At 32.7% G+C, this 24,209-nt stretch overlaps 3 protein-coding genes across 6 annotated transcripts; 1 reads left to right on the top strand and 2 right to left on the bottom strand.

Annotated features, from left to right (window-relative positions):
* The first annotated feature begins 121 nt into the window (after positions 1-121).
* On the top strand, positions 122-2,479 carry LOC126853564 (peptide chain release factor 1-like, mitochondrial). Of its 2 annotated transcripts, XM_050599409.1 has the most exons (4): positions 122-255; positions 650-879; positions 1,040-1,505; positions 1,578-2,479. In XM_050599409.1, the coding sequence occupies exons 3-4, from the start codon at positions 1,187-1,189 to the stop codon at positions 2,477-2,479; spliced, it is 1,221 nt and encodes a 406-aa protein (XP_050455366.1). In that variant the 5' UTR covers positions 122-255; positions 650-879; positions 1,040-1,186. The 2 variants fall into 2 exon arrangements, with proteins under 2 accessions (XP_050455366.1, XP_050455367.1); XM_050599410.1 differs by lacking the exons at positions 122-255; positions 650-879 and having other exon boundaries at positions 953-1,505.
* Positions 2,480-3,094: 615 nt separating this feature from the next.
* Positions 3,095-6,484, bottom strand: LOC126853563 (histone deacetylase HDAC1-like). The gene is made up of 9 exons (XM_050599408.1): positions 6,298-6,484; positions 5,300-5,412; positions 5,052-5,169; positions 4,587-4,960; positions 4,325-4,472; positions 3,892-4,177; positions 3,577-3,805; positions 3,329-3,431; positions 3,095-3,239 (listed from the first exon to the last, which is right to left on the bottom strand). The coding sequence occupies exons 1-9, from the start codon at positions 6,335-6,337 to the stop codon at positions 3,169-3,171; spliced, it is 1,482 nt and encodes a 493-aa protein (XP_050455365.1). The 5' UTR covers positions 6,338-6,484; the 3' UTR covers positions 3,095-3,168.
* A 777-nt stretch (positions 6,485-7,261) lies between these two features.
* LOC126853320 (voltage-dependent calcium channel subunit alpha-2/delta-3) lies at positions 7,262-24,170 on the bottom strand. 3 transcript variants are annotated; one of them, XM_050598931.1, is made up of 18 exons: positions 23,436-24,170; positions 22,442-22,628; positions 21,754-22,293; positions 21,187-21,594; positions 20,515-20,823; positions 19,840-19,896; positions 17,830-17,910; positions 17,127-17,201; positions 16,033-16,137; positions 15,765-15,836; positions 15,203-15,350; positions 14,614-14,665; positions 14,350-14,507; positions 14,033-14,171; positions 11,572-11,846; positions 10,622-10,968; positions 10,091-10,354; positions 7,262-9,710 (listed from the first exon to the last, which is right to left on the bottom strand). In XM_050598931.1, the coding sequence occupies exons 1-18, from the start codon at positions 23,516-23,518 to the stop codon at positions 9,324-9,326; spliced, it is 3,687 nt and encodes a 1,228-aa protein (XP_050454888.1). In that variant the 5' UTR covers positions 23,519-24,170; the 3' UTR covers positions 7,262-9,323. The 3 variants fall into 3 exon arrangements, with proteins under 3 accessions (XP_050454888.1, XP_050454887.1, XP_050454889.1); XM_050598930.1 differs by having other exon boundaries at positions 14,614-14,680; positions 23,436-24,169; XM_050598932.1 differs by lacking the exon at positions 19,840-19,896 and having other exon boundaries at positions 14,614-14,680; positions 23,436-24,167.
* Between the last annotated feature and the right edge of the window lie 39 nt (positions 24,171-24,209).

Here is a 24,209-nt window from a genome sequence, read left to right as displayed (position 1 = left end):
GTTAATCAAACGCTTTGAAGTATTTCTAGCGTCTCCCCGATCGCAGCCTTCACTACTGACAGCGCCAAGGCGCAGTATATCCAGTAGCGCAACTCCCTGTCATAACACCTTTAATGTTAGTGGGAGTTTTGCAGCAAGACGACAGTCTAAATCTTCTAAAGATAATATGTAGCCAATAAAATGCTTTTTTGCAACACAAGGTATGTTGCTGGAAAGCACCGAGCGGCCAAAACGGAGTGCGCATGCGCGAAATAAGTAAGTTGACCATTAATGCCATCTAAACGTTTTTTCTCACTCTTTCTTGTTTTATCTCCTTCTAACTTGCTATACATCATAATAATATAATTTAATAGAAGAATTATATAGAAATATAAGTTATTAATAATATAATGTATGTTAAAAAAATTAGAAAAAAATTAGAAAAAACAAAAAATATAAAATATTTAAATATTTGTTATTTATTTGTTATTTATTTGCTATTAATTATATTATCCCAGATATTATACCAGCCAAGTCTAAATTTAATTAATAAATAAAATTTAATTAATAAATAAAATCATGTAAGTTTTAAATAAATTCTTGATTAAAGATATATAATCGCGATAAAAGTTTATAGAAATAAATTCAATACATGTATATTTTATTATAGATTACTAAAATTCAATCAAAACACTGGATAAATTTTTGTGACCATCAAGTGGGCCCGGATAATGTTGACATTATCAGCTGTTTGACTGCATCGAAAATAATTACATGAATTATTTAATCCATCCAGTTATTATTTTATTATTAAAAATACTGACAAGATATCATTAAAGACCCATGGTCTTATAGAATTTAGTACATTACTCGAAAAAAGTTTGCCACGCGCTACTGTAGGTAAGTAAATCTTTGCATTGTCGATAATAAAACATTAATTTTACAATAAAATGTTTATTTTGTTGTTCTTGAAGCAATTATATAAAAGATTTATACATTTTTGATAATAAAACAATAACTGGATGGACTAAAATAACGCACAGCAAATTTTTTTTTCCAGTCACACTAAATCCCATAAGACCACCGGTCTTTAACAATATCTCGTCGGTGATAATACTGACAGCAGATTACAAAAGTTGTCATCTCATATGATCTGGCAAACGCAGCTGAAATTTTGACATATGATTAGCTGACATAAATTTGCAGGATGTCTTTGTTAATTCGAAGATGCGGATTCAATAATTACTGGCGATACATGAAACTCATAAATCCCGTAAAGATTCGCGAATTACATATCTCGTCGTTAATTAACCCAAGATCTGTGAGAAACTTATGCAATCTGCACGTGAGTCCAAATATTTTGGACGATAGAATTAGAAGATGCTTAGATTATGTCGCAAATCAATATAAGAATAAATCTTTGAAGAATAATAATTTCTTTGAATTTATCGATTTAAATACTATTGATGGCTTGTTGAATGAAAGAATACAACTCGTAGAAAATATTCAGAATTTACAGGATCTAGGTGAATAGAGAATAATATTTTCAGTGTTAAGTTTTATATTATAGTATATAATGAGATAAATTTTTTTCGTAGCAAAACAGGATGTAGAAATGAAAAAGTTGGCTGAAGAAGAAGAAGCATTGTACAAGGAACAATTAAATAAACTTGATAAGAGATTGTTAGACAATATATTGATCAATATATGTAAGGAATCTTATGATAATATTATCGTGGAGATAACAGCAGGTGTTGGTGGTCAGGAAGCAATGTTATTCGTAAAGGATCTTTACGATATGTACATGAGTTATGCAAAATATTTAGGTTTAACTTGTGAAGTGATAGATATGGCGACAAATGATAACAATGGGATTAGACACATCAGTGTTATGATGTCTGGCGATGAAACTTACAAATTGCAATACGAAGGCGGAGTACACCGAGTACAACGGATACCAGCTACAGAAAACTCAGGCAGAGTACATACTAGTACTGCTTCGGTAGCGATCTTACCAGCGCCGTCAAAAGTACAAATTGCAATTGATGAAAAGGATCTGAAGATTGAAACAAAAAGAGCATCTGGTGCGGGCGGTCAGCACGTGAACACTACTGATTCCGCGGTAAGAATAATCCACTTGCCAAGTGGGCTGAGCGTGTCCTGTCAAGTGCACAGATCACAAATCAAAAACAAGGAGATGGCTATGACTAAGCTGAGGTGTATCCTGTATGAGCAACAATTAAACAAACAGACGACATTTTTAAGCGAGCTACGGCAAAAACAAATGGGAATGAGATTCAGAAACGAGAAAGTCAGAACATATAACTACAATCAGGATCGTGTGACTGATCATAGGCTACAGAATGGAACTCTCTACAATTTATCAGAATTTATGCAAGGTGGAGTGGCCCTAGAGAAACTGGAGGAAAGATTGCACAAGGATATGCAGATGAAAACTTTGTTGGAAGTGATTAATAAATTAGAAACACAATTAAAATAACATTAATTTTTTCTTGAATTATTCTGATATAAAAATGTTTTTATTTTATATAGAGAGAGGCAAGATATTGTATATAGTTGTAATAAGATCTATGTAAAAAGAAGAGTCACATATTTATGATCTTGCGACGAAAATATCATTTCTTTTCATTTTTTTCGAGCAGTAATACAGTTTCAATGATTCAATGATTCACTTAATAAATGCACAATATTTATTTACTTTTTTTATTATATCTTAATATAAGATAATCATTTTTACATCTAAATTGCGTGCTTAAAAACACGTAATTTTATGCATTTTGTATGAATACAAAAGTATAAATACAATAATATACAAAATTCTCAGATGAATAATATTATAATTTCATCTTTTAGATTACCTATATGGTGATTTCTTTTTACTCTTTCTTATAGTGGCGTTGCTCGTTGCTGATGTATACATATACATACATATATATATCTCTGTATGATAAGTAAATTCTTGCATATCTATTTTGGTCAGACCAGACTCAAGTGGATTGCACACAAGATACTGTTCTCTGAAAATACTTCAGTATGCAACATGATTGCGATTATAACAAAAAAATCTATCAAAATGTTCTTTCATTTAAATTATCCAGCACATTATCTACATCTAATTTTTTAATAGAGGCTTTTGTACTCTTGCGGATATGCTGAAACAATTATTTATCAGAGATTAGCCCCACTATCTTTCTTGATTTCTTCATTATGCAGATTTGTTTTCTCATCTTTATCATTTCCTATATAAAAAAATGTTATATAATTATTACATTTTTTTAAAATATTAATTTGTAAAATGAAATGATAATACATATGTTTAATTTAATACCTTTTGATTCCAATTTGATATCATCTTCTTTTTTCATATTAATGTTCATGATATGCAAATCCACATCCTGGCCTTTTTCTAAACGTGGTCGCTTCTTAGTTCCCTTCATTAAAAAAAAAGAAAAAATAAGATATAAAAACTCATCATTCATTATATATATATATATATATATATATATATATATATATATATAAATTTTTTATTTTTAGTTATATATATATTACATTTTTTTTATTAAAAATCATTACTTTATATGATCTGTTATCTCTTCGTCCACCTTCTCCTTCATCTTCACTGTCACTGTATTCATTTTCATGTTGTATCCTCTTGTCCAAGTCATGTTGAGATAGTCTTTCATCAAGATTCATCTTTTCTTCTGGTTCAAAAACATCGACAATAGCACCATCCTCTGGAATTGCCTGAACTTGCACACCAGGCGCATGAGGTAACATTCTTAGGTTTTCAAATAATCTCGTTCTACAATTAAATGTAATTAATTTTAATCATAATACATACAAAACAAAGAGAGAGAGAAAAAAAATACTACAAATAATATAACTTACTTAATCTTCTCAAGATATTCGGGAGTGTTTTGATTTGTCATATTTGAAGGACTAATGTGTAGTTTAAAATCAGGACCAAAGTACTCAAAATAATCATTATATGGAAGTTCATTCGCAATTTCAGATCCCAGAGCTACAGACGTTTCATAAGTCCAACATCTGGATACATTTCTAATTGTGTAACCACCACCTCCTACCATTAAAAAGGGTAAATTATACCTTTTTACAAATTCTACGCATTTACCATGACCCCTTACAGTCAAGTTAAAACATCCCAATCGATCGCCTAGATAAAATTAAAATTAATTAATATTTATATTATAAAATTTTGTACCTTTATTATAAAACATTTATTATGTAACTTAAGAATTATATAATAAAGTAACTTTATTATATAAAAATTATATAATAAATTTCTTTTAAAAAATCTTACCAGTCAATGAATCTGCACCACATTGCAAAACGACAGCAGAGGGTTGAAAAGTTTCCATTACTTTTGAAATAATAGGAACAAATATTGATTCGTAGCTTTCATCATCCATACCATCTCTCAAAGGTATGTTAACAGCATAATATTTTCCCTATTAAAATTGTATGAAAAAATCATATGTGTATATATGTATGTACATATTTAATAATAAATTATTTTAGATAAATATGGGGAAATTATTATAATATTTGAAAAACTTTCTCACTTTTCCTGCCCCAATATCACGGAGATCTCCAGTTCCAGGAAAATATTCGCCATATTTGTGAAATGAGACTGTCATTACTCTATCTGTTGTATAAAAAGCTTCTTCCACACCATCGCCATGATGAACATCGATATCAATGTACAAAACTCTTTGATGATATTTTAGCAGTTCCAAAATTCCGAGTACAATGTCGTTTACGTAGCAGAAACCTGATGCTTCGCTCTTTTTCGCGTGATGCAAGCCACCGCCCCAATTGATGCAGATTTCTGAGGCTTGTTTGTTGAGTTTTACAGCGGCAGCAACAGATCCACCAGCCGATAATTGACAAAACTCATATAAGCCATCAAAGACAGGACAATCTTCTCCTACATTAACTGTTACAAAAAAGAAGACATGAAAATTAGTTTTTAATATCAAAATGTATTTAATATCAATAATATAGCTTATTCAACAAGAATATCTTACATCGTTGCATTTGTTTATTGTATTCTGTCATATTATCTGGCCTTATGGATCTCAAAAATCGGATATAATCGTCACTATGAAACTTTGTCATTTCTTCTTGCGTAGCTTTATGAGGCCGCTAGATAGTAACAATATATTTTTGAATATATTTTTCAATATATTTTTCATGCTTAATGACACAACATAGTTGCATCAAGAGAAATTATACTTTTTCATGCAAATAAAAAATAATGACAAAAAATTCTTACATATATTTCCATCTTTCTATAAAGACCATAATTCAAGAGTAGATTGTGCGTCATCTTTATACGATGAGGTTTCATAGGATGTCCTTGACCATAATAATAATTTCCAATATCACCTAGAAAAATAAAAAAAATACATGTCATACGTTAATACAAAAGAATGTGATGATATTTAATGTAATGCATCAAAAGATGCATTTAAAGAGACACTACGGTGCGCCGGAGTATACTTGAGAGTCTCTCATAATTTCCTATAAAAACTATACAAAAGTTTACAAACTATAGATTTACATAAAAAAATATTTACGCAAAGCATAAATTATATCAAGAAATAATATATCGAAGCCTACATTATTCAATATTTTGCAAAATCTAGGTATTTTTCATTATTTCACTTCAAGACCTTACTAGATTTTTATTACAAAGTAATGTTGCGTAATCATAATAAATCATAGTTTTAAATATAGTAGTTAATTTGTTTCAAACAAAAAATTTGAAAAATTACTTATAAAAGTTCATTTATCGATTTTTTCCGTACAATAAAATCATTAGTTGAAATTTACATTTTGAGGGGTTAAATTATGTGATTTTATCTATTATAATCATAATCAATTGATAAATTATGATTATTAAGATGTAATAATAGGAGTGATAAGGAGTGACTTAGATAACTCGATAACATCAGATTTTTTTCATACACGGTGCTGGAAGCATGGCTGACGCTACGGTCGCGCGATAACAAAGCCGAGAGTCTATCGGCTTAAATCTGCGAAAATTGTATTATCGAGGGCAAGGATACAAATTTTGATATATTGCATTAAAACATAATCGCGTTTCGTAATTTATAAACCAATGAAGCACAATCAAGTTGACGAGCAATCAAGTGGAGAGCTAAATCAAAAGGTATTATATTGAGGAGGGATACGAATGCAAGTTGAACATTTGATAAAGTCCCGAAGTATATTTTCACGGATTTTCTCTTCGATTTTCTCAATACTTACTATCGTAATAGTAGCAGACTCGTTTCTTAGGTTGCTGCATGACTCCCCTCAAATTAAAAAAAAAAAAACACGTAATATAGAATAAAACGTAGGAAGCGTTTACTAGGACTGTGGCACCAAAATTTCTCCTGCAATTGCTTCAATTTGCACCCGAATGCACTCGAACGATTATGTTAGAAGGGGAAAACTCCCCTTCTCGAAAAGATTGAGGGATTAATTTTAGCGACATCTGTTTCAGAACTAATTTGGTCACATGACGACATAATGAAAAGTCGCGCTAAATTCAAATCTATATACAAACATGCTTACACACTTTGTTATGTCGTGCCTTCTCTAATTATACAATATGATTTGCAATAATTTGAATAAGAGATGATCATGAATAAGAGACAAAAATTATCATGAATTTATCATCAAGTGATTAATTAAGCAATATATATATTTATCATATAAATATATATATATATTTATCATTAAATGATTAATTAAGCAATTGTGAAAAATAACTAAAAAGGCATATATTTTCAATACAAAAAAATGTGATATACCAAAACAATGCACCAACGTTTATAACTAATGATAAGACAAGAGATATAAATAATAACAAAATAACAATAGATAATAACAAAATTTAAAATTTTATATACATCATATATATAAATATATATAAGCTTTTTAGAACGTGCGTGCAATGTGTATTTGTGAACAGTGATTAGGCAAGCAAATCGTTTTGGATTGCAATAAATATAAAAATAAATGGAAGATCGATACGATGAAAGAAAAAAATGAAAAGATTACGACTAAATAGTTGAACATCGCAAGATCATATAATCAGAGTGATAGTCAAGCTTTTTTACAACTTGAAGAATTAGCTTATGCTATAAGAAAAGAAAGATAGGATACGCATATAAGGAGGCGAAGAAATAGTAAGAAAGATGGAGTCGTAATTGAAGTAAGTAAAATCTTCTCTTGAAAAGTTGTCATTTTGATATGAAAACATTCTCGTTTTACATAGGCAAGCCATCGTACATAGCAAATTGTAATAAACTCTATGTAATACAAATAACATTTCTCTGTTCTTCGAATGGAACTCGCTCTCTTCTTGCAACGAGATTACTATTCGAGAATCGGAGTTTGGTTTTATATATATATATATATATATATATATATATATATATATATATATACAGATTATTTGGTGATTTATTTTCGATAAACATACACAACAAGAGATTTTGTATTTTTTTTCTCTTTTTTTTCTTTTCCTGTCTTAAACGCGTGTCCAAAGGCACACACTTCTTTACACATAAATCTCGTATATAATACAGTAATATACAAAATTAACTTTTTATAATCTTTTTATAAATGTCAAACGCGGCGCGTCGTCGCTTGTCGCGTCGTCAATTTTATAATGTACAACAAAGCGCGTACGTATCGTATGTATAGAGTATTCGCCGAACATGCGCCGTGTGTGATTTATGCGACCCTCCCGGCTTCGACAGCTAGAAAAATCTACGAGTTTCAACGAATTACTAATAGCATTTACGCTGACTCAAGATTTTCCCAGAGCACGCAGAGTTTTTATACCTTCTTCGTAAAGTTCGATTTTTTTATTTACATGTACTTGGCACTAGGAATGCCTATTTTTGCATAAATTTATCTGCCAAGGCATTCTCGAAATTGTCAGATCATCTGTCGATTCGAGCGTGGTACATTAAAAGGTGGCTAGATTGCGAAAGGAATTGACAGGACTTCATCCGCGGCGAAAATGAACGCTTAATTTTAAAAAGGATGCATTTCTAACGATTTCTTTTAGTTCATTGATTTACAACTCATTTATCGGAGTGCACCGACGAAAATCTTTCGTCGAATTATAATGCACGAAAAGTATCTTAGCAAAAAATACTACGCTAAACGCATCTAATTCTGATCATCTAATCTTAATTTCTTGACGATCGATCACGATGGAGAAGAATTTTGTATCTTAGCACACATTTTGATATCGATTGCGTTCGCCACGTTTGATTCACCGCATTACTCGCGTAGAAATTGGGCGCACCGGGTAGGATCGGATAGCACGTTAAATTCGTTTAGAGTAACTCGATTACGTCTGTATAAGAGCGGTTACAGCCTGCTGAAAGCAGTAACGAGAGGTAGAGAGCATAGAATATCTCAGAGCATCTATGATCAGGGTTGATACATAATTAATCCGCAATATTTAGAAACATTTCACTATATTATTTATTATATAATGTTTCTCTCTCTCTCATATTTTTAGAAAAATGTTTAATGTAATAAAAAAATACATATTTTATTAAATTATTAAAATATGTATTTTTAATAATAAATTCAGATAAAAATAATTAAAAAATACTTAATGAAAAAATACTTTATTATAATGTTTTGAAAAGCTTTCGAGGTAAGCTACAAGAATATGCCATGAAAAAATAGAGGATTCAATTTAAGAAATTGAAGGTGACTTTCATGTGGCCTTCAAATGACTATCCAAGATCAAATCATTGCCACTATCTTATGTCCCCCTCGAAGTCATAAAACTTTTTCCTGAAACATTTTGTTGAAAAACTTCTCCTTTTCGAGACATTCGCGTGGATTGATTAAAATAATCCACCCTGTATGTGTACATGAAAATATTTTAACAGAAATAAAAAAAATCTGTTTAGAAAAGAGAGAAAGAGAGAGGGAGTTATTTTACTTTCATTATTTCTTTTTGTTTACTCAAGTTTTTTTAAATAAACATAATTATATTCAAGAATCTCAATTCGCGAAAAAAGTGTCATTTATTGATTGAAAAGATCAAGGAAGAGTGTTAGGTGAAAAATCGAATTTACATGTAGCAACCCCGATCGCCGAAGAAAACGATGTAATTTACAAATATCCATATACGTTCGTCGGCGAGGTTTCATTCAGATCTCTCAATACGACAGTCGAGAGTTCGATCCTCGGCGAATACACACGACTGTCGATTAATTTGACACCGATTCTTGGCCATGAATTCCAGTTCGATCTTAGAGAAGGATGACGTTCCTTCCAATCAGCGTGCATGTCAGCAACAACGTCGTCACCAGGAGACGCAGACTTGATCTAGCGCTCGTCGCTAGGCCGCACTGATCCTTGATCTGGCTCTCGTTGGAATGCGAGCGTATGCAGGATTGTGGTCGCTTTCGCTTGAGGCCCGCGAATGCCTTCTGACAGACCAGGGTGTTGTTCTCGTATATTACTTCCTCTGGCGTGATGCTCAACATCGGCGAGTCCATTTCGCCGCAGTCCGTGTTCACCACCACCAGCAACAAGTTGCTGAAGCTCACCTGCTGCACTACGTATGGTCGTATGCACTTGTCGTCCGCGTCCACGTCGTACATGTCGAACGAGGTATTGCGCAAGTACAGATACACCTGTGGATTCGTGAATAACGAAGTATAAAAATTTGCTGAAGAACAAAGCAAATTAGCAAAGAGTGCCATTGACTTTTTACTGTATTATTGAGTTTACGGATTGAAATTGAGATATATTGTCGTAACCCATACAGCACAAAACGTTGCAGCAACATTGCAACATTGTCGCAATGTTGTTGCAATATTGCTGCAACTGTGTTGTATAGGAAGATACTATTTAAGATTGTCTGTTCTTGAGCATCAATCTCCGTACAACAAATTATAAATATAACTGCAAGAACAGTTTTATTCCGCAGAAATGAAACACAGGAACGCAAGAGCAGTAACAATAGATAAAACATAATATGCCTAATAACATTTGTGTGTGTGTGTGGATTTACCTCTTGATCGCACACTTCTAAACGCGTACGATTGATCAGAAGCGAGTCATCGAAGGCTTTTTCGTCCTTCGGATCAGCTGGCAAAGATTTCTCTTCACTTTCATGATCATCGTGATCATCGTGATCATCGTGAGTAGCGGTCTCCTCATCATTGACGTAGCCATACGCCCTTGCATAATCTGGCTCCATTATGCCTGTCTTTGCCCAAGCCCAAGCGGCTTGACTGACCATCCATGATATTGCCTTCTGGAGATGTTTCCACGGCTACAATGTAACAATTTTAAAGCAAATAAAGTTTTTCTTATGATTGTAGAAATAATTGCCAAAGTACTGTTTTTCAATCGTATTTCTTCAGGTTAAAAATTGAATGGAATGGAATATTTGGGCACACATACATGCGCTTTTGATCAAGCAATTAAGATTCTTTTTTAATCAAACAAGATATCAAAAAAATTATTTGTCTGGCTTCTCTAAAATCAAAATATTTAAAATAAAAATTTAAAATATTATTATAAATAAAGAAGTTCTTACTGTAAATAGGGAACTGCCGGCGTTTTTGGACGGCGCACTCTTGAAGCATACCGCTTGGTAGTCGAATATCCTTATTCTCTCGAAGACACCTTCCTTGACCAGGCTATGCATAATCGAACCTTTGACCTCACCAAAGAATTTACCGGCATCCTTTTCCTTCTTAGCAGCGACTATGAAGCCGTTATTGTCAAGCAGATAACATTCCCAGCTGTCATCACCGCAATGCCTGTTGCAATTGCGATCGAGTCCCTCGCAGCTGAACGTTATGTTCTGGAAAAGTGCTTGCAAGGCAGTGTGCTGGAACTGGAAGCCGACCACTGCGATCGGCGCCTTCATCTTGTCTTTTACTGTAGATTGAATTTTTTCATAGATTTAATAATATTGTTTTACCAAATGTATATAATTTATTAGTCAGTTATTATAAATAAGTTATAAGGCTCTCTGGAATTAAAATATTTCCATATCGTCATCGATATCAATTATTCCTATTAAATTAACACTATTGAATTTTCACAAATATGTAACTTATTTTAGAGTATGTTATTTATTTACTTAATTTTAATTTCCTCTCAGAGGTTGATCCAATTGGAAGTTATGTAGGATCAAAATTTGAAAAAGCCAATTTTCAAAAAATTGTTACTCCCATTTGAAAAATCATAAAGAAACGTTTGAGATGTGAAAGTATTTGTCTTTTTAAGTCCTTCCAAAAAAATTTAGATTTGATTTTGGTTTTTTTGATAAATATGCATGTTAGGTTACATCTCACTGATGACTTTGACCTTGACATATGTTGTCAAGGACATGATCCTGAGTAACATAAAAAAAATTTTAGCCGTCGGTCACAGTCATCAGAAAATTTTAATATTTTGGAGGAAATTAGAGATTTTAAAATTTTGCAAGAAAAACACATTCCTCTTTTATATTAAAAACAACTTTGAATATAAACTTACCAATAAATATTGCACGACTAGCAGTGACCAGAGTAGTATTGTCGGAACCTAGATCATCAATCGGGACGGAGAAAACAAAGCTGTCCCAATTCACATAATATTGCTCGACTGCCCGTTTGTACCACACCTCATCGATGGCTCGAGGATACAGTTTGCTGAAATGATCATCCGGTAGCGACATGTTCTCATCCACTGGAAAATCCTGCCACCTGGTCAGACCGCTATGCGTGGCCATGAACGCCAGAGTCACCGCGAAACGTTGTTGAAATTCCTTCCTGCGAGAGGACATCTTAGAAACGCTGAATCGGGTCGCTTGCAAATCGAGCTGGCGTTTCACTCGCGCTTTTACAGGAGCGTTTTTATAAACTTGGTTCTATATACGATATACACAAGCCTCTCAAAATACGCAAGCCCGTAACTTCTTTGCGCCATTATCTGAATAATATCTTATCGAAATTCAAATTTTCGAGTAGAGAAGAATAGGAAGAACTGCAATTATTACTTTGTGCTGATTTTGTATTCGACGATAGCGATAATTTATATTAAAAATCATGACTAATCAATCGTTAAAAAATATAATTTGAAACTTTATAAATCACTCTATCATCCTCTATTAACTTTTCAATTGTTGAGTACTAAGAAGATTTTATGTACGTGTGGATTAAAAGTTTCTACAGTTAAAGACATTACATTTTTCACTTTTATGAAATGGCGCAAACGAGTCGACGGATATTTTCAAAAACACAGCAATTAATTAATCACACGTCAGGAAAGTCCTCTTGCTTTCGCAGTGCTGCTCGAAAAAAGCGTTCCTCCTCTTCAGGCTTCCGTTTCTAAAAGACGACGTTCGCCCTATGACAGCTTGCAAGCTAATTTGTGCCGATCTCCAAGTGTCAAAAGACAAGAAGAGGAAAAAACAGAGTAAGGAAACGAAAGAGAAAAAGAGAGAAAGCGAAGATTATATCGATAAATATATTACTTTACGAAAAAGATAGCATAAAAAACTTTAAGAAAATAAAAGAATATCATGAAAAATAGTAAAAGATTCTGGCAATTTTTCTACGATACTCGAGACAAGAGTTTTTTTTATTTCCAACGCAAGCATAAATAGACAAAAAACACAATTTTTGAGAAGTGGAAAATAAAATAAAGTGAAAGGGAGAAGAAGTTCTCTCGAAATGGATTCTGCGATAAAAAAAAGCGAGAGAGCTAAAAAGAGAGAAGGAAGATAAGAAAAGAAAGAAGAGCCGGCGCTTGTATTATAATATACGATACGAACGATCGAGAATTAAGTTGTTACTTTCTAAGAATGTAAGGTGCGTTGTGATGGCGTTACCTGGTCATCTGATTCATCAGCCTAGCTAAAGGTCTGCATGGCGTCAAAGTGGTAAGTACATTAGTTAAAAGGAACAGGTGCATTTTCTATCCTCATAAAAATAAGAGAAACAAGACAGATAAATAGAGAGAAAGAGTGAAGAGTTGTGCATAAAATAGAAATCAAACAAAGTAAAACACGGGACGGAGTATTCGTGTGTAAAAGTGATTCACGTGTAAGTTTTAATTCTGACAAGGAAATAATGATAGAGAAAGAGCCTCTCCGTCCTAAAGATGCGCCGAGCAACGATTAGTCGATCGATCTATTTTTTTTTCTATAAAAATTTTATCGATGCATCAGTTTCTGTAATAGATAAATATGAATATGATAATCAAGCCACTGTTTAATTTTAACTTCTTAATTCTTTAAAAAAATTTTTCATTTCTTTTATTTTCTTTTTGTAAAAATAATAGTTTTCAAGAAAAAAAAAAAAAAAAATATATTATTACGCACAGCACCGTGTGGCAAAGGTTTCGAGTTATGAGAAGTTGAATTTTAGAATAAAAAAAGCAAACAAAACAAAATTACAGTAACTGTTGAAAAAAGATGAAACAAAAACAACACAAAATTATAATTAAAAAAACTTAATTTTTAGTTCCTCCTTTGAAGGAGTGTAACTCCTCAAGGAGAAATATAGGAGTATATGATATTATATATAAAAGATCACGCATTTTCGACAAAAACTCATCTCCTAAAATTTTTTGCATTTATTTAGAAACACCCTTTATAATGTTCTTTGTGCGCGTGTTAATTTTTTATTATAGTTTTAATTGATATTATTTTTACTTATTGACAAATAATGTCTTTTAATAGAACCCACGCTGCACGTAGCGATAAAATGACGTTTATTTTAATACAAGTGTAATTTCGATTTCAGATTGATGGTCGATATCACATCAAAATATAAAACATTATAAAATATTATTATGGATAATTTTATTGAAAAATTTGACCGACTAATCACACGCTCGTTTAGACGCGAATATAACGGGAAAAGGAAAATTCGTTCACTGTTTTCACGAGTAGCCTCGCCATGCTGTGTAGAGCGCTCTTTTACGCCGGCTAATAAATCGAAATTATGCTCACCCTGATGCCTCGCGAGTGGAGCTGGGATTAGCTGGGGTTTGCTGGGCAAACCACTCGGTTACCCTAGCATCGTACACCAAACTGAGTAATAAATTCCTGTCGCAATAGTATGAGTTCTTGTCGGCCTTGGAGGGATTCGCTGTCAAATTGAAGGGAATAATTTTAGATGTTGCAGTTAATCTTAAACTTACAAGAATTATAAAAATTAATTCCACGAAAAATATACATATAATAAAATTACATTGACATAAAAATAATAAGTGAGTGTAATAAAAAAATGTAATGCAAATATAGTAATTCAAGAAATTGTAACGTACTATGAGAGGCATGGGGAGGAGCTGAAGCGGCGTATTCCGGCGGCTGGGATCGTTGCTTCATGTCGATCCACTTCCAGCCTGGTTGGCGGGTACGCTCCAGAAAGTGTAGGAGCTGCATCTCCGAGGTGTTGAATCTATGTTCACCCTCGTAGTGGTACCTAGTGTTTTCAACAAGGGATTAGCATAAATGGTCTTATTTTTTTTTTCTAATCGCACTCCTAATCGCTCTCCCGCAATATTTCCCTTTTCTCTAGAGAGACTTACTTGCAGTACATCCAATGGGGGTGCACCCGCCAGTTACTACCCGCGAAGTAATCTGTCACGTTTTTCCCTACAATAGTTCAATTCATTCAACTTTGACATAAAGGGTTCGAGAGACAGATCAGCGACGAAAGCCCCTCGTCTTGAAGATAAAAATTCTAATCGTTTTGATAACTTTAATTTTTAATGCAATAAGCAAAAAAAAAAATTACATAAATTATCACCAAATATGAATATCATTTTTGTGTATCTACAACTTTGAAAATATTAAACTCGTTCGGAAATTATATTTTTGAAATATTACAATAAAATATATCGTAGATTATTTTTATAATACCAATTTATCGAAATAAATTGAATTTTAAATAAATTTAAAGAGTGTATGATAAACGAAAAACTTTTCAAATATAACATTCTGCTTAAAGTTGATGTAATCATCCTTTGTTTGGCGAAAAATAAACTTTTTCTATCGGAAAATTTAACTTAAAAAATAAAGCTGGTGATGCTTTGAATTGTTTGATAATATTTTATCATTGGAAGCTTTCGTCGCTGTAGGATAGTTTGTCAGAAATTAAAAATCTTAAAATAAAACCTTTAACGTGTGTTCGATGTATTTCCTCGGTAGCACGCACGCGATAATTTCCAGTGTGTTCGTATTCGGGCAAGCTGACCACCACTGTGAATGGTGTGTTTGCGATTCCCATGTAATTGTATTTTCTCTTCACTCTGCCGACGCGTTTCTAAAAAAAAGAATATGATATCAGGCGACATAATAAAATAATATGAATCGATCGTCTCAAAAAATGTTATTTAAAAATTTTTATTTTTTTTATAAAGAATTAAACACGAAAAAAAGACCTATTTCTATGTAACAATATCATCTTTCATTATCAAAATTCATTTTCCGCAATTTTGGATTTATAAAATGATTTTTAAAATAAATAATTTAAATAATGATAAATGACATAATAAAGAGACGAGAAGCTTGAACAAATCGAAATATTATACATCACTTTTTGTAATATAAACATTTCTGCGAAAGAGAATACTAGAAGAGTCTTTAATAGCGACTCAAGATTGAAGTCGTTAATACAAGTTACATAATTACATAGATAGTTACGAATATTTATTGTTAAATAAAATAAAATACTCACCATATCGTCATAATGATACTTTGTATGAAGCGTCACGCTACCGTTCGTCTGATTCACCACGTCGTTGCGAAGCTGGAAAACGCAATAGACTGGTGTATAATAACTTATTAATTGTTAGCGACACGTGAAATATCTAACAACAGTATTGCTCAAGCTTCAAGAGCGTATGTATCATTAATATGTGCTCTATGACTTTCATTACAAATTACTTTCTTTATTTGCCCTAAAAGTTTACAAGATTTTATGACGCGACTTCTCATTTACTTACCATAATGATTCCTTCATCGAATTCCCTGGGGCCTCTGTCGTGATCCATTAATTCGACCTCCGCCATATCGACGCTATTATATGCCGGTTTTAAGATGCCCTGGAACTGTTTTACGTCTTCATTTTTATCATCTATTTACTTTTATTTTATTAAAGTTAATAACTTAATAATGTGTAAGACAGTAAAAATTATATAATTTAATATACAGAGTAGCTCATTTTAATTTATCATCTGAAAACCTATGAGTTTTAGAAGAAAATTTTTTAAACAAAAGTTGTTTGGTTTTGAGAGGAAAAGAAGATAGGAATATTAGTTAGATCTTCGATGGCGTTGTTGAGGTCATATCAAGGTCACATTGAATTTTTTTAATGAAAACCTATATTTTTTATTACATATTCTTAGAGTTCTTCTTGAGTCCTTTTCAAAACTATAATAAAACTATAATAAAGTATTTTTTATTAAATATTTTTCAATTTATTTTATATCTTAATCTGACATATTTTAATATAAAATATAAAATAATTAATTTTCAATAATTTTATCGTAATACTTTTATAGAATAATGAGATGAACCAATTGGTATAAAGAAAATAATTTTTTTTTTAAGTGTGTAATTATTCACAATGTAGCTTTTTATAACAATTATTTATTTATTTTTTTACACTATTGATTCATCTCATTTGTACATAAAAGTATTACAATAAGATTATTAAATCTAAATATTTTATATTTTACATCAAAATATGTCAGATTAAAATATAAAATAACTCAAAAAGTATTTTTGAAAAAGTTTCAAGAAGAATTATAAGAATATGTAATAAAAAATATAGGTTTTCATTAAAAAAATTCAATGTGACCTTGATATGACCTTAACCGCCACCCGAGATCTAACTAATATTCCTATATCTTCTTTCCCCCCTCAGAACCAAACAACTTTAAAAGTCTAAAAAAGTTTTCTTTTTAAACTTTCACATTTTGAGTGAATAAATTAAAATGATCCTGTATAATGTAATATAAATATCAAATTTCAAGATTTAAACGCGTATATGCGCTTATGCAAAAAAAGCTAAATGTAATTAAAGAGGCATATTTACCACTGGGCGGAGATCAGGATGAATCAGAATAAAACCATTGTTGGTGACGATGAAAGCGTAGCCGTTGACGCCGAGCTGCTCCCACGTGAGAGGAATGAAAGAAAAAGAAAAGACAAGAAATCGTATCATCGCAATTTACATTTGTAATACCGTCAATTGATGCATCGTCGGCTTCGTAAAGGCCATGATAGATATTAATAGCGTTTTCATGCCACTCTTCTAAGAGTCGTCGTATTCGATGCCGAAAGAGGCACTTGACCTTTCATTCAAGTATCTCATTTATCATTTTAATATCTTATTGTGAGTTTGTGGGATCATATCGTGTAACATCTATTTATAGAACATCTTAACTTTATAATGAATTTAATTTGTATCAAGAGCATATCTCAAACGCAATAAAAATAAAGGCAGCGTTAAAATAATATATAATGAGAATCGTTTATTTTAATTTATTTTAATTATTTTCAAAAAATAATATATAAAATTATTATTAATTTTAATTTTTAATTTTTAATTATAATCATCAAATTATAAATCTTTGACATATAGATTTACACTTCGGCTTTTAAATATTTTAAATTATAATACATTTATTTTTCATATTTTATTAATCAGTATTATTGCCACTAATTTATAATAACGATAAAGATAAATCTGTCGAAAAAATAAAGTAAGCTTAATTTGTGCAATTTGTGTCGCTCACCATGTGTGGCATCATCAGCTTCTGAATTTCTTCGATCGGAACATCCGTGCCGGCAACACCGAGGAGATTGGCGATCTTCGTCTGCGCAGACAATTATCAACACGTTTATTAAAGAACCTGTCGCATTGCGTGATACCGTTATCATGACAACGTGGATATATAGAGATAAATTACGATTATCACCAAGTCGCATAACCAGAAGCGTATCTACCTTCTCCAACAACGTTCTATCACAATGAGTTCGTCTACAGAAACACGCTTTATATTAAAAATGTGCGGAAAATAATTACCCCCTCGCGAGTGTATAACAACAATGGGCATGAAATCATTCTTAATTAATGTTATATATATGTGGCAAAAATTCTTTTGAAAAATATCAATGAATATTAAATAAGAAAATATGTTTTTCTGAATTATTAAGATGTTGATAATTTTTTTTAATTGTGTATTATTTTATAAATTTTACAGTGAAATAATTATTGCAAAGTATTTTCCTGAATAAAATAATATTTAGTGAAATAATTTCTTTCATAATTAGGATATTTGCTAAATATATATTATATAAGAAAAGAAATATGTATAATTGAAAAATGTTTCGATATAATATATATATATATATATATATATATATATATATATATATATGTATATCGTGTAAATATTGAAAAATTGCATTTGTATTTTTATTTAAAAAATGTGTAAAATTGCGCGCGAGAGGGACGAGCAATCAGAGAGTGTGAGAGTCTCTTGCGATTAGACGTAATAACTAGTTCAACTACTATCTCAATTGCGTGTGATAATAATAAGAATAACGATACACAATAAAAACTAATAATAATTAAACAACAAATTCTTTCTATGATTAATTAACAACATTGGACCAGACTATCCTAAGTGTCAGGTGTTAGTTCAAGTAACAATTAGCTCTGTTCTTTCAAAGTAATGACCTTTCTCTTTCTCTCTCTTTATCTTTATTTTTTATTAGATATAAAAATCTAAAATATTTTATTATTATAACGAATTATTTATGAATATATGTATGTTATAGAAATAATGCTAATCGTGTCCACACTACAAAAAAAGAAAAATTATTTTTGTTTGTTCTCAATGCCACCGAAAAAGATTAATTACGATAATTCTTCTCGAAGAGACAAAGGTCATCGCTTGAATTCGATCTACGAGTATCTCTGACTAACGAAATCTAGCACTCAATAAATAACTGTTAAATTCGTATTCATATACGTGCGTGTCTGCTGTTACTCGCGATGGAAGAAGCAAGTGAAAGACCGAAAGAAGCAATTAATTATTATAATTTTGTAAAATAAATTATTACATTATTCTTTTATATCGCAACATCAAGAGGAAATCTTTCAAAAATCAATGAGCTTCGAACTTGAATCTTCTTTTCGGAATTCTTGACTTGCTCCTTCGATTTAATATCTGTCTCTCGCATTATAGAAATATATAATTATAGTCACTGCAGAAACGATCTCTACGAATCAATCTTTACGAGGATTCTTTTTTCGTTGTACGCAATCCAATAGGCGGGCAGGACTTTGCCATTTTTTTCTACTCGTCTCGACAGGACACAGGGTAGACTAACGTACCTAAACCTACCTAATGATTTAAAATAATCCCAATAACTAGTATTAGAGATTAACACAAGATACCAGAGAGTCGAATGTGGACCTAAAAGAGATCTATGCGCGTCTACAACCTCGTTCCAACATTTTTTACATCGCGATTATATTATCTTACTGTCATGAATATCAATGGCTTAAAAATGTTCTCATCAAAATAAGAAGCTAAGTAAATTTTGAAATATTTGAGGAATAAGCACTCTTCTCTCAAGGTCTGATGAGTTCAACAAATAATAAATTAAGATCAGTTAAACAACGATAAGTTCGATGACGAAATGAGATTGTAGGTCACGCGAAAATGAAAGATAAAGATATACAGGATAATACTATGCATCATAGAGCAATGTTGTTTTTTGCTTTAGCTGCCAACCTCTCTTGTCTCTGTCACCCAATACGCTTCGTTCACCAGCACCTGCCTTGTGATGTTCTGTGGACAAAGAGGGACTTAAAACCGAAGCAGGATGAATATATACCTCAAGGAAATGTGATTCGCGCGGGACTTTTATCTCTCGTTTTCATCAATAATGTCGCGAAGAGAATGTGATTCATGTATGAAAACGCAACGGACATAGTCCAGTCGGGATAGTATTTGAAATTGCATTAATTTATTGCAGCAATTTTATTTTTCTATTCGTTGGAGGGGGTCATTAGTAGTTTAAATCCAGATTTTCGGGATTCCACCCTTGTTGCTTCAGCTGCCATCTTGAATTTAAGGATGACTTTGTTTTTATTAAATAACTCGCTTATTTTCAACTTTAGACTAAAAATGGTAAGAACCAAACTTGTAGGAAATTCCCCTCCAACGAAAAATAAAATTGCTGTAATAAATTACTGCAATTTCAGCTCTTTTTTTGGTTTAACAGACGAGGAAAAAAAAAGAGAACGAATGATATTTAATAATGATTGCCGAAGAGAAACCATTTCGTTTCGAACGTGATCCTTTATTGACAACGTATGAACGTGTACGTGTCGTCGCTTTTTCATTTCATCAGCCGACTTTCGACGTTGTACGATATCAGACGATATAAGGGACCGGAAATCTTACCATGTTTTCGCGTCGATCAAACACCGGCATGCTGACCGAAGTCATCAGCTTGTACTTCTGCAATCCGCTCGTTTGATCGTGCCGTCGCTTCTGCTTCTTCACAAATATCCGATCCTGCTCCTCCATATTGTACATTTTGTACTTGTGGCGCAGAATGAGCTCCTTTTGCTCCTCACTCTCGCGCTGCTCCCACAGCCAATCTGTCATTTTCGGATCTGTCACATCGGCGTAGACGGGCGTCCAGATGGTCGGGTGATCCGTGCGGCCCAGCACCAGAGGCCTAGCCATCACCGGCACGTACTTTAATACCTAGCGGATCCGAAAAGTTTATGTAATCTCACAAAAAATTAAAAAGTTTTAAAAATAAATAAATTTGCAAAACAAGCTCTCTTAATGTCAAAATATATGTACATGTGTATGTGTGTGTTAAATGTATATATATTTTTCTTTATTATTTTCACAAAGATTTCTTCGACACTCTAGCCTTTATTATTTAAATTCCTACGATTTGCAAATTTTACACATCGTGACATTTTATTTAATTAAAGTTCCGATGATAGGCGCTTTCTTCTTTTATTATTTTTGCCGAACATAATAATATTTGCCGAATGTTTCTATCGATTTAATTCGTTATGTTCGCGAAATCTGAAAACAATCCTTCATGCGACTTACTTCTTCTCTCACTTCCGCCGGAGTGCATAGATGCACGTAATATCCTCTATTCGCACAAGCCATCCACTGTATCTCACGCACATCCGCGACCTCCCGGCCGATTAGATAGGTGAATACTCTGACGGGCATGTCGGCCTTCAGCGGATGCTCCGGGTTGTCCTTCCAATTGTATGTTGCAAAGATCTCTTTGAAATTATACGGCACTCCGTCGCTGATCAGCATAATCGCCTGATTGCACTTGGCACCCTCTTGCTCGGTGCGAAATGTTTCAAGTAGTTCAAAGGCAGTAGTCAAAGCTAGCGAAAAGTTGGCGATATTCTCCGTGGTAAGGTTCATAATGGCTCGTTTCAGCTCGCGCACGTTTGCCAGATTCGCCTGGACCAGAGTGTCGTTGAAGCACGGCACTACCTGTACAAATTTGTCAATTAATTAATTATTATTATAATATTTCATAAAAAGAATATATTCAATCTTTGACAATTTGAATAATTAATTTCCCCGAATATTCTATTTCTTGAACTAACATTGATTCCTTAATTGATTCAATTCTCTGGAATTGGTTCTTACCCCTCTGATCGTATCGGAGAACGTGATGACGTTAACAAAGTCGTTGTTGCCGAGAGTGTCAAGGATGTTGTTGATCACGTGTCTGGCGATCTCCCGTCGTATACCCGTCATGCTACCAGAAGTGTCCATCAGAATGAGAATATCTTTGGGACTGGTGGCCGCTTCGATGTACCAGCTCCTCGTCCTACAGTCGAACAGATCCACAGGCATCATATACCAATTCATAGCGGGATATTGGCGCATGAAGCCTGTTGCGCTACCAAAGTACTGCCAGGACAATGATGGGTCTTGCTCATAATTGTTGACGAAGATGGGATCGAGCTTTTCGGACCACTGAATCGCCCGGATGACATCTGACGCGCGCTCGTACACATTCGTGGGCACGTGCACTGCCGACATGCTGAGATTCACCTGGCCACCAAAGTGAAGACTATATTCGAGCTCGATAGAGATGTTCTTTGCGTTGATAAACTCGTAGGATTCCGGTGGATCCCCATTCGAAGACGATAGCGCCGATTGCTCTGCTGTGTCCATTATTCTCTGAAAGAACCAAAATAATTAATCGTCGCATTTGCGGCTGTAATTTAAACAAATAAAGCGTTTGACAATGATAAAGAAAGATTTTGGTCGAATAGTTCTTACAAATATTAAATAGCTTCACGATTAGGGTCAAATAAGAAGATCATACCTTGATAGCCGAGATTTTGGATTCCATCATAGTTTTGATATCCTTAGCGATGTCCTGGACGATGGAGGCTCCGTCACGTGGCGTCACGTCCGCCGTCTTGAAACTCTCTTGGAATTTCTCCAGCTTTGTCACAAACTTGCCCAACTGTGACAGCTCGAAGCCTAGCTTGTGTGCCCATGTCTTCACTCTATCATATGTGAACACGTTATTATTATTATTGTTATATAATTATCATAAGAAAATATTTTAAAATTCAAATAAACCTTTATCACCATTTTATTACCATTTTTATAATTAAAAAATTTATGTGCATTTTACATTCTCTCCTTTTATACTTTTATCAGTGCACAATGATTTTGTTTGATGTATCATTCGAAAAAATATTTATATATGAAAAATTACGTTTACTATATATTTCTTGCTTTATCATCAGTTTCTTTCTTCATAATAAATAAAATGTGAATCAAAAAACAGTTTGTAGACAATAATAATAATTGTGTAAATAATAATTTGATTGAACATGATCTCTCATCAAAAAGAAATGACAAATATATATATGTGAGCCATAACTTTTTTTCACACATATATGAATAAATCAAAGAATTTGTCTTTTTTTTTAAATTAAACTTCTCTAAAAAAATATTGTAAATTTGAAAACACACACTAATTAATTATATTCAAATTATATGAAACGTAATAAACATGATTGTTGTAATTTTTATAATAAAATAAATATTGTCAATAATAAACAACCATAAAATTTTATTTTATTCCCGAAATTTTGTCTTCTATGAAACATGCCGTCAATATGATAGTTTCAAAGACACAGTTCTTCACGGTTGACCTAAATACGACGATAAGACGACCTTTCGTCCTCTCATTATCGTGTATATGAATACAACGTAACGTTCAAGTGTATCATATTGTTGCTATCAAGCTATGAGAATATTATTAGAGAATATTATAGAAAATGAACAAGCCACGAGGTACGTACGTTTTAAAGGAGATACTGTCGCTACGATCGGGTCGCTCGATCAGGATCAGGACGACAACGATAGGTATGAAGCAGGGCCTCATAACTTTCCCTGACCACCTTTTCTGGCCACCTTGTTGATCCGCTCCTCGGATGAAAAGATAAAGGATTGTGTCGCTCAAGGACACGGTAAACAAAACTGAGACTCGTGTCTCACATCAATGACGTTCACGTCAATCGTTCTCGTCGTCGACGTCGTTGTCGGTGTCGTCGGTGTACGATACGCGCTCACTAACTCTGTGGCAATTCACAGCATCGGGGGTTTATGCGCCTTTCGAGCTTATCGATTTTTCGACTAGGCTTGCGCACATGAACCGAATGACGCGCCGACCACACCGACTGTCACAGGTCAGATAGAATTGTTGGTTCTTCGATTGTGTCCTCAGTTGTCGGGGAAAAAAATTGATAATAGTACTTGTTACTGTGACATGTGCTCTGTCAATTTGCCTTAAACCATACATTACAGTTAAACAAAATCGACTTGATGTGAATATGTGCTTGAAATATATTGTACCATCTCCTATCACATTTTTAATAAGTGTTATTGATATGATATTTTCAATCTTCCAACTTTTCTAATAAAGATATGCAAGCCGGATTATAATATTTCCATAAATATAAGAAATCTGTAGCAGAAAAAACAGCAAAAATTATAACAGTTAATTTATACTATAAAAACTTAAAAAAATTATTTTTTTACATATAAGTGTGAGAACAATTTATTACATCTAGACG

Source organism: Cataglyphis hispanica, chromosome 12 (genome assembly GCF_021464435.1).
Source record: "Cataglyphis hispanica isolate Lineage 1 chromosome 12, ULB_Chis1_1.0, whole genome shotgun sequence".
In the NCBI taxonomy this organism is placed as follows: domain Eukaryota; kingdom Metazoa; phylum Arthropoda; class Insecta; order Hymenoptera; family Formicidae; genus Cataglyphis; species Cataglyphis hispanica.
Note: the sequence above shows the minus strand (reverse complement) of the source record. Positions and strands in the feature narration are given on the sequence as shown.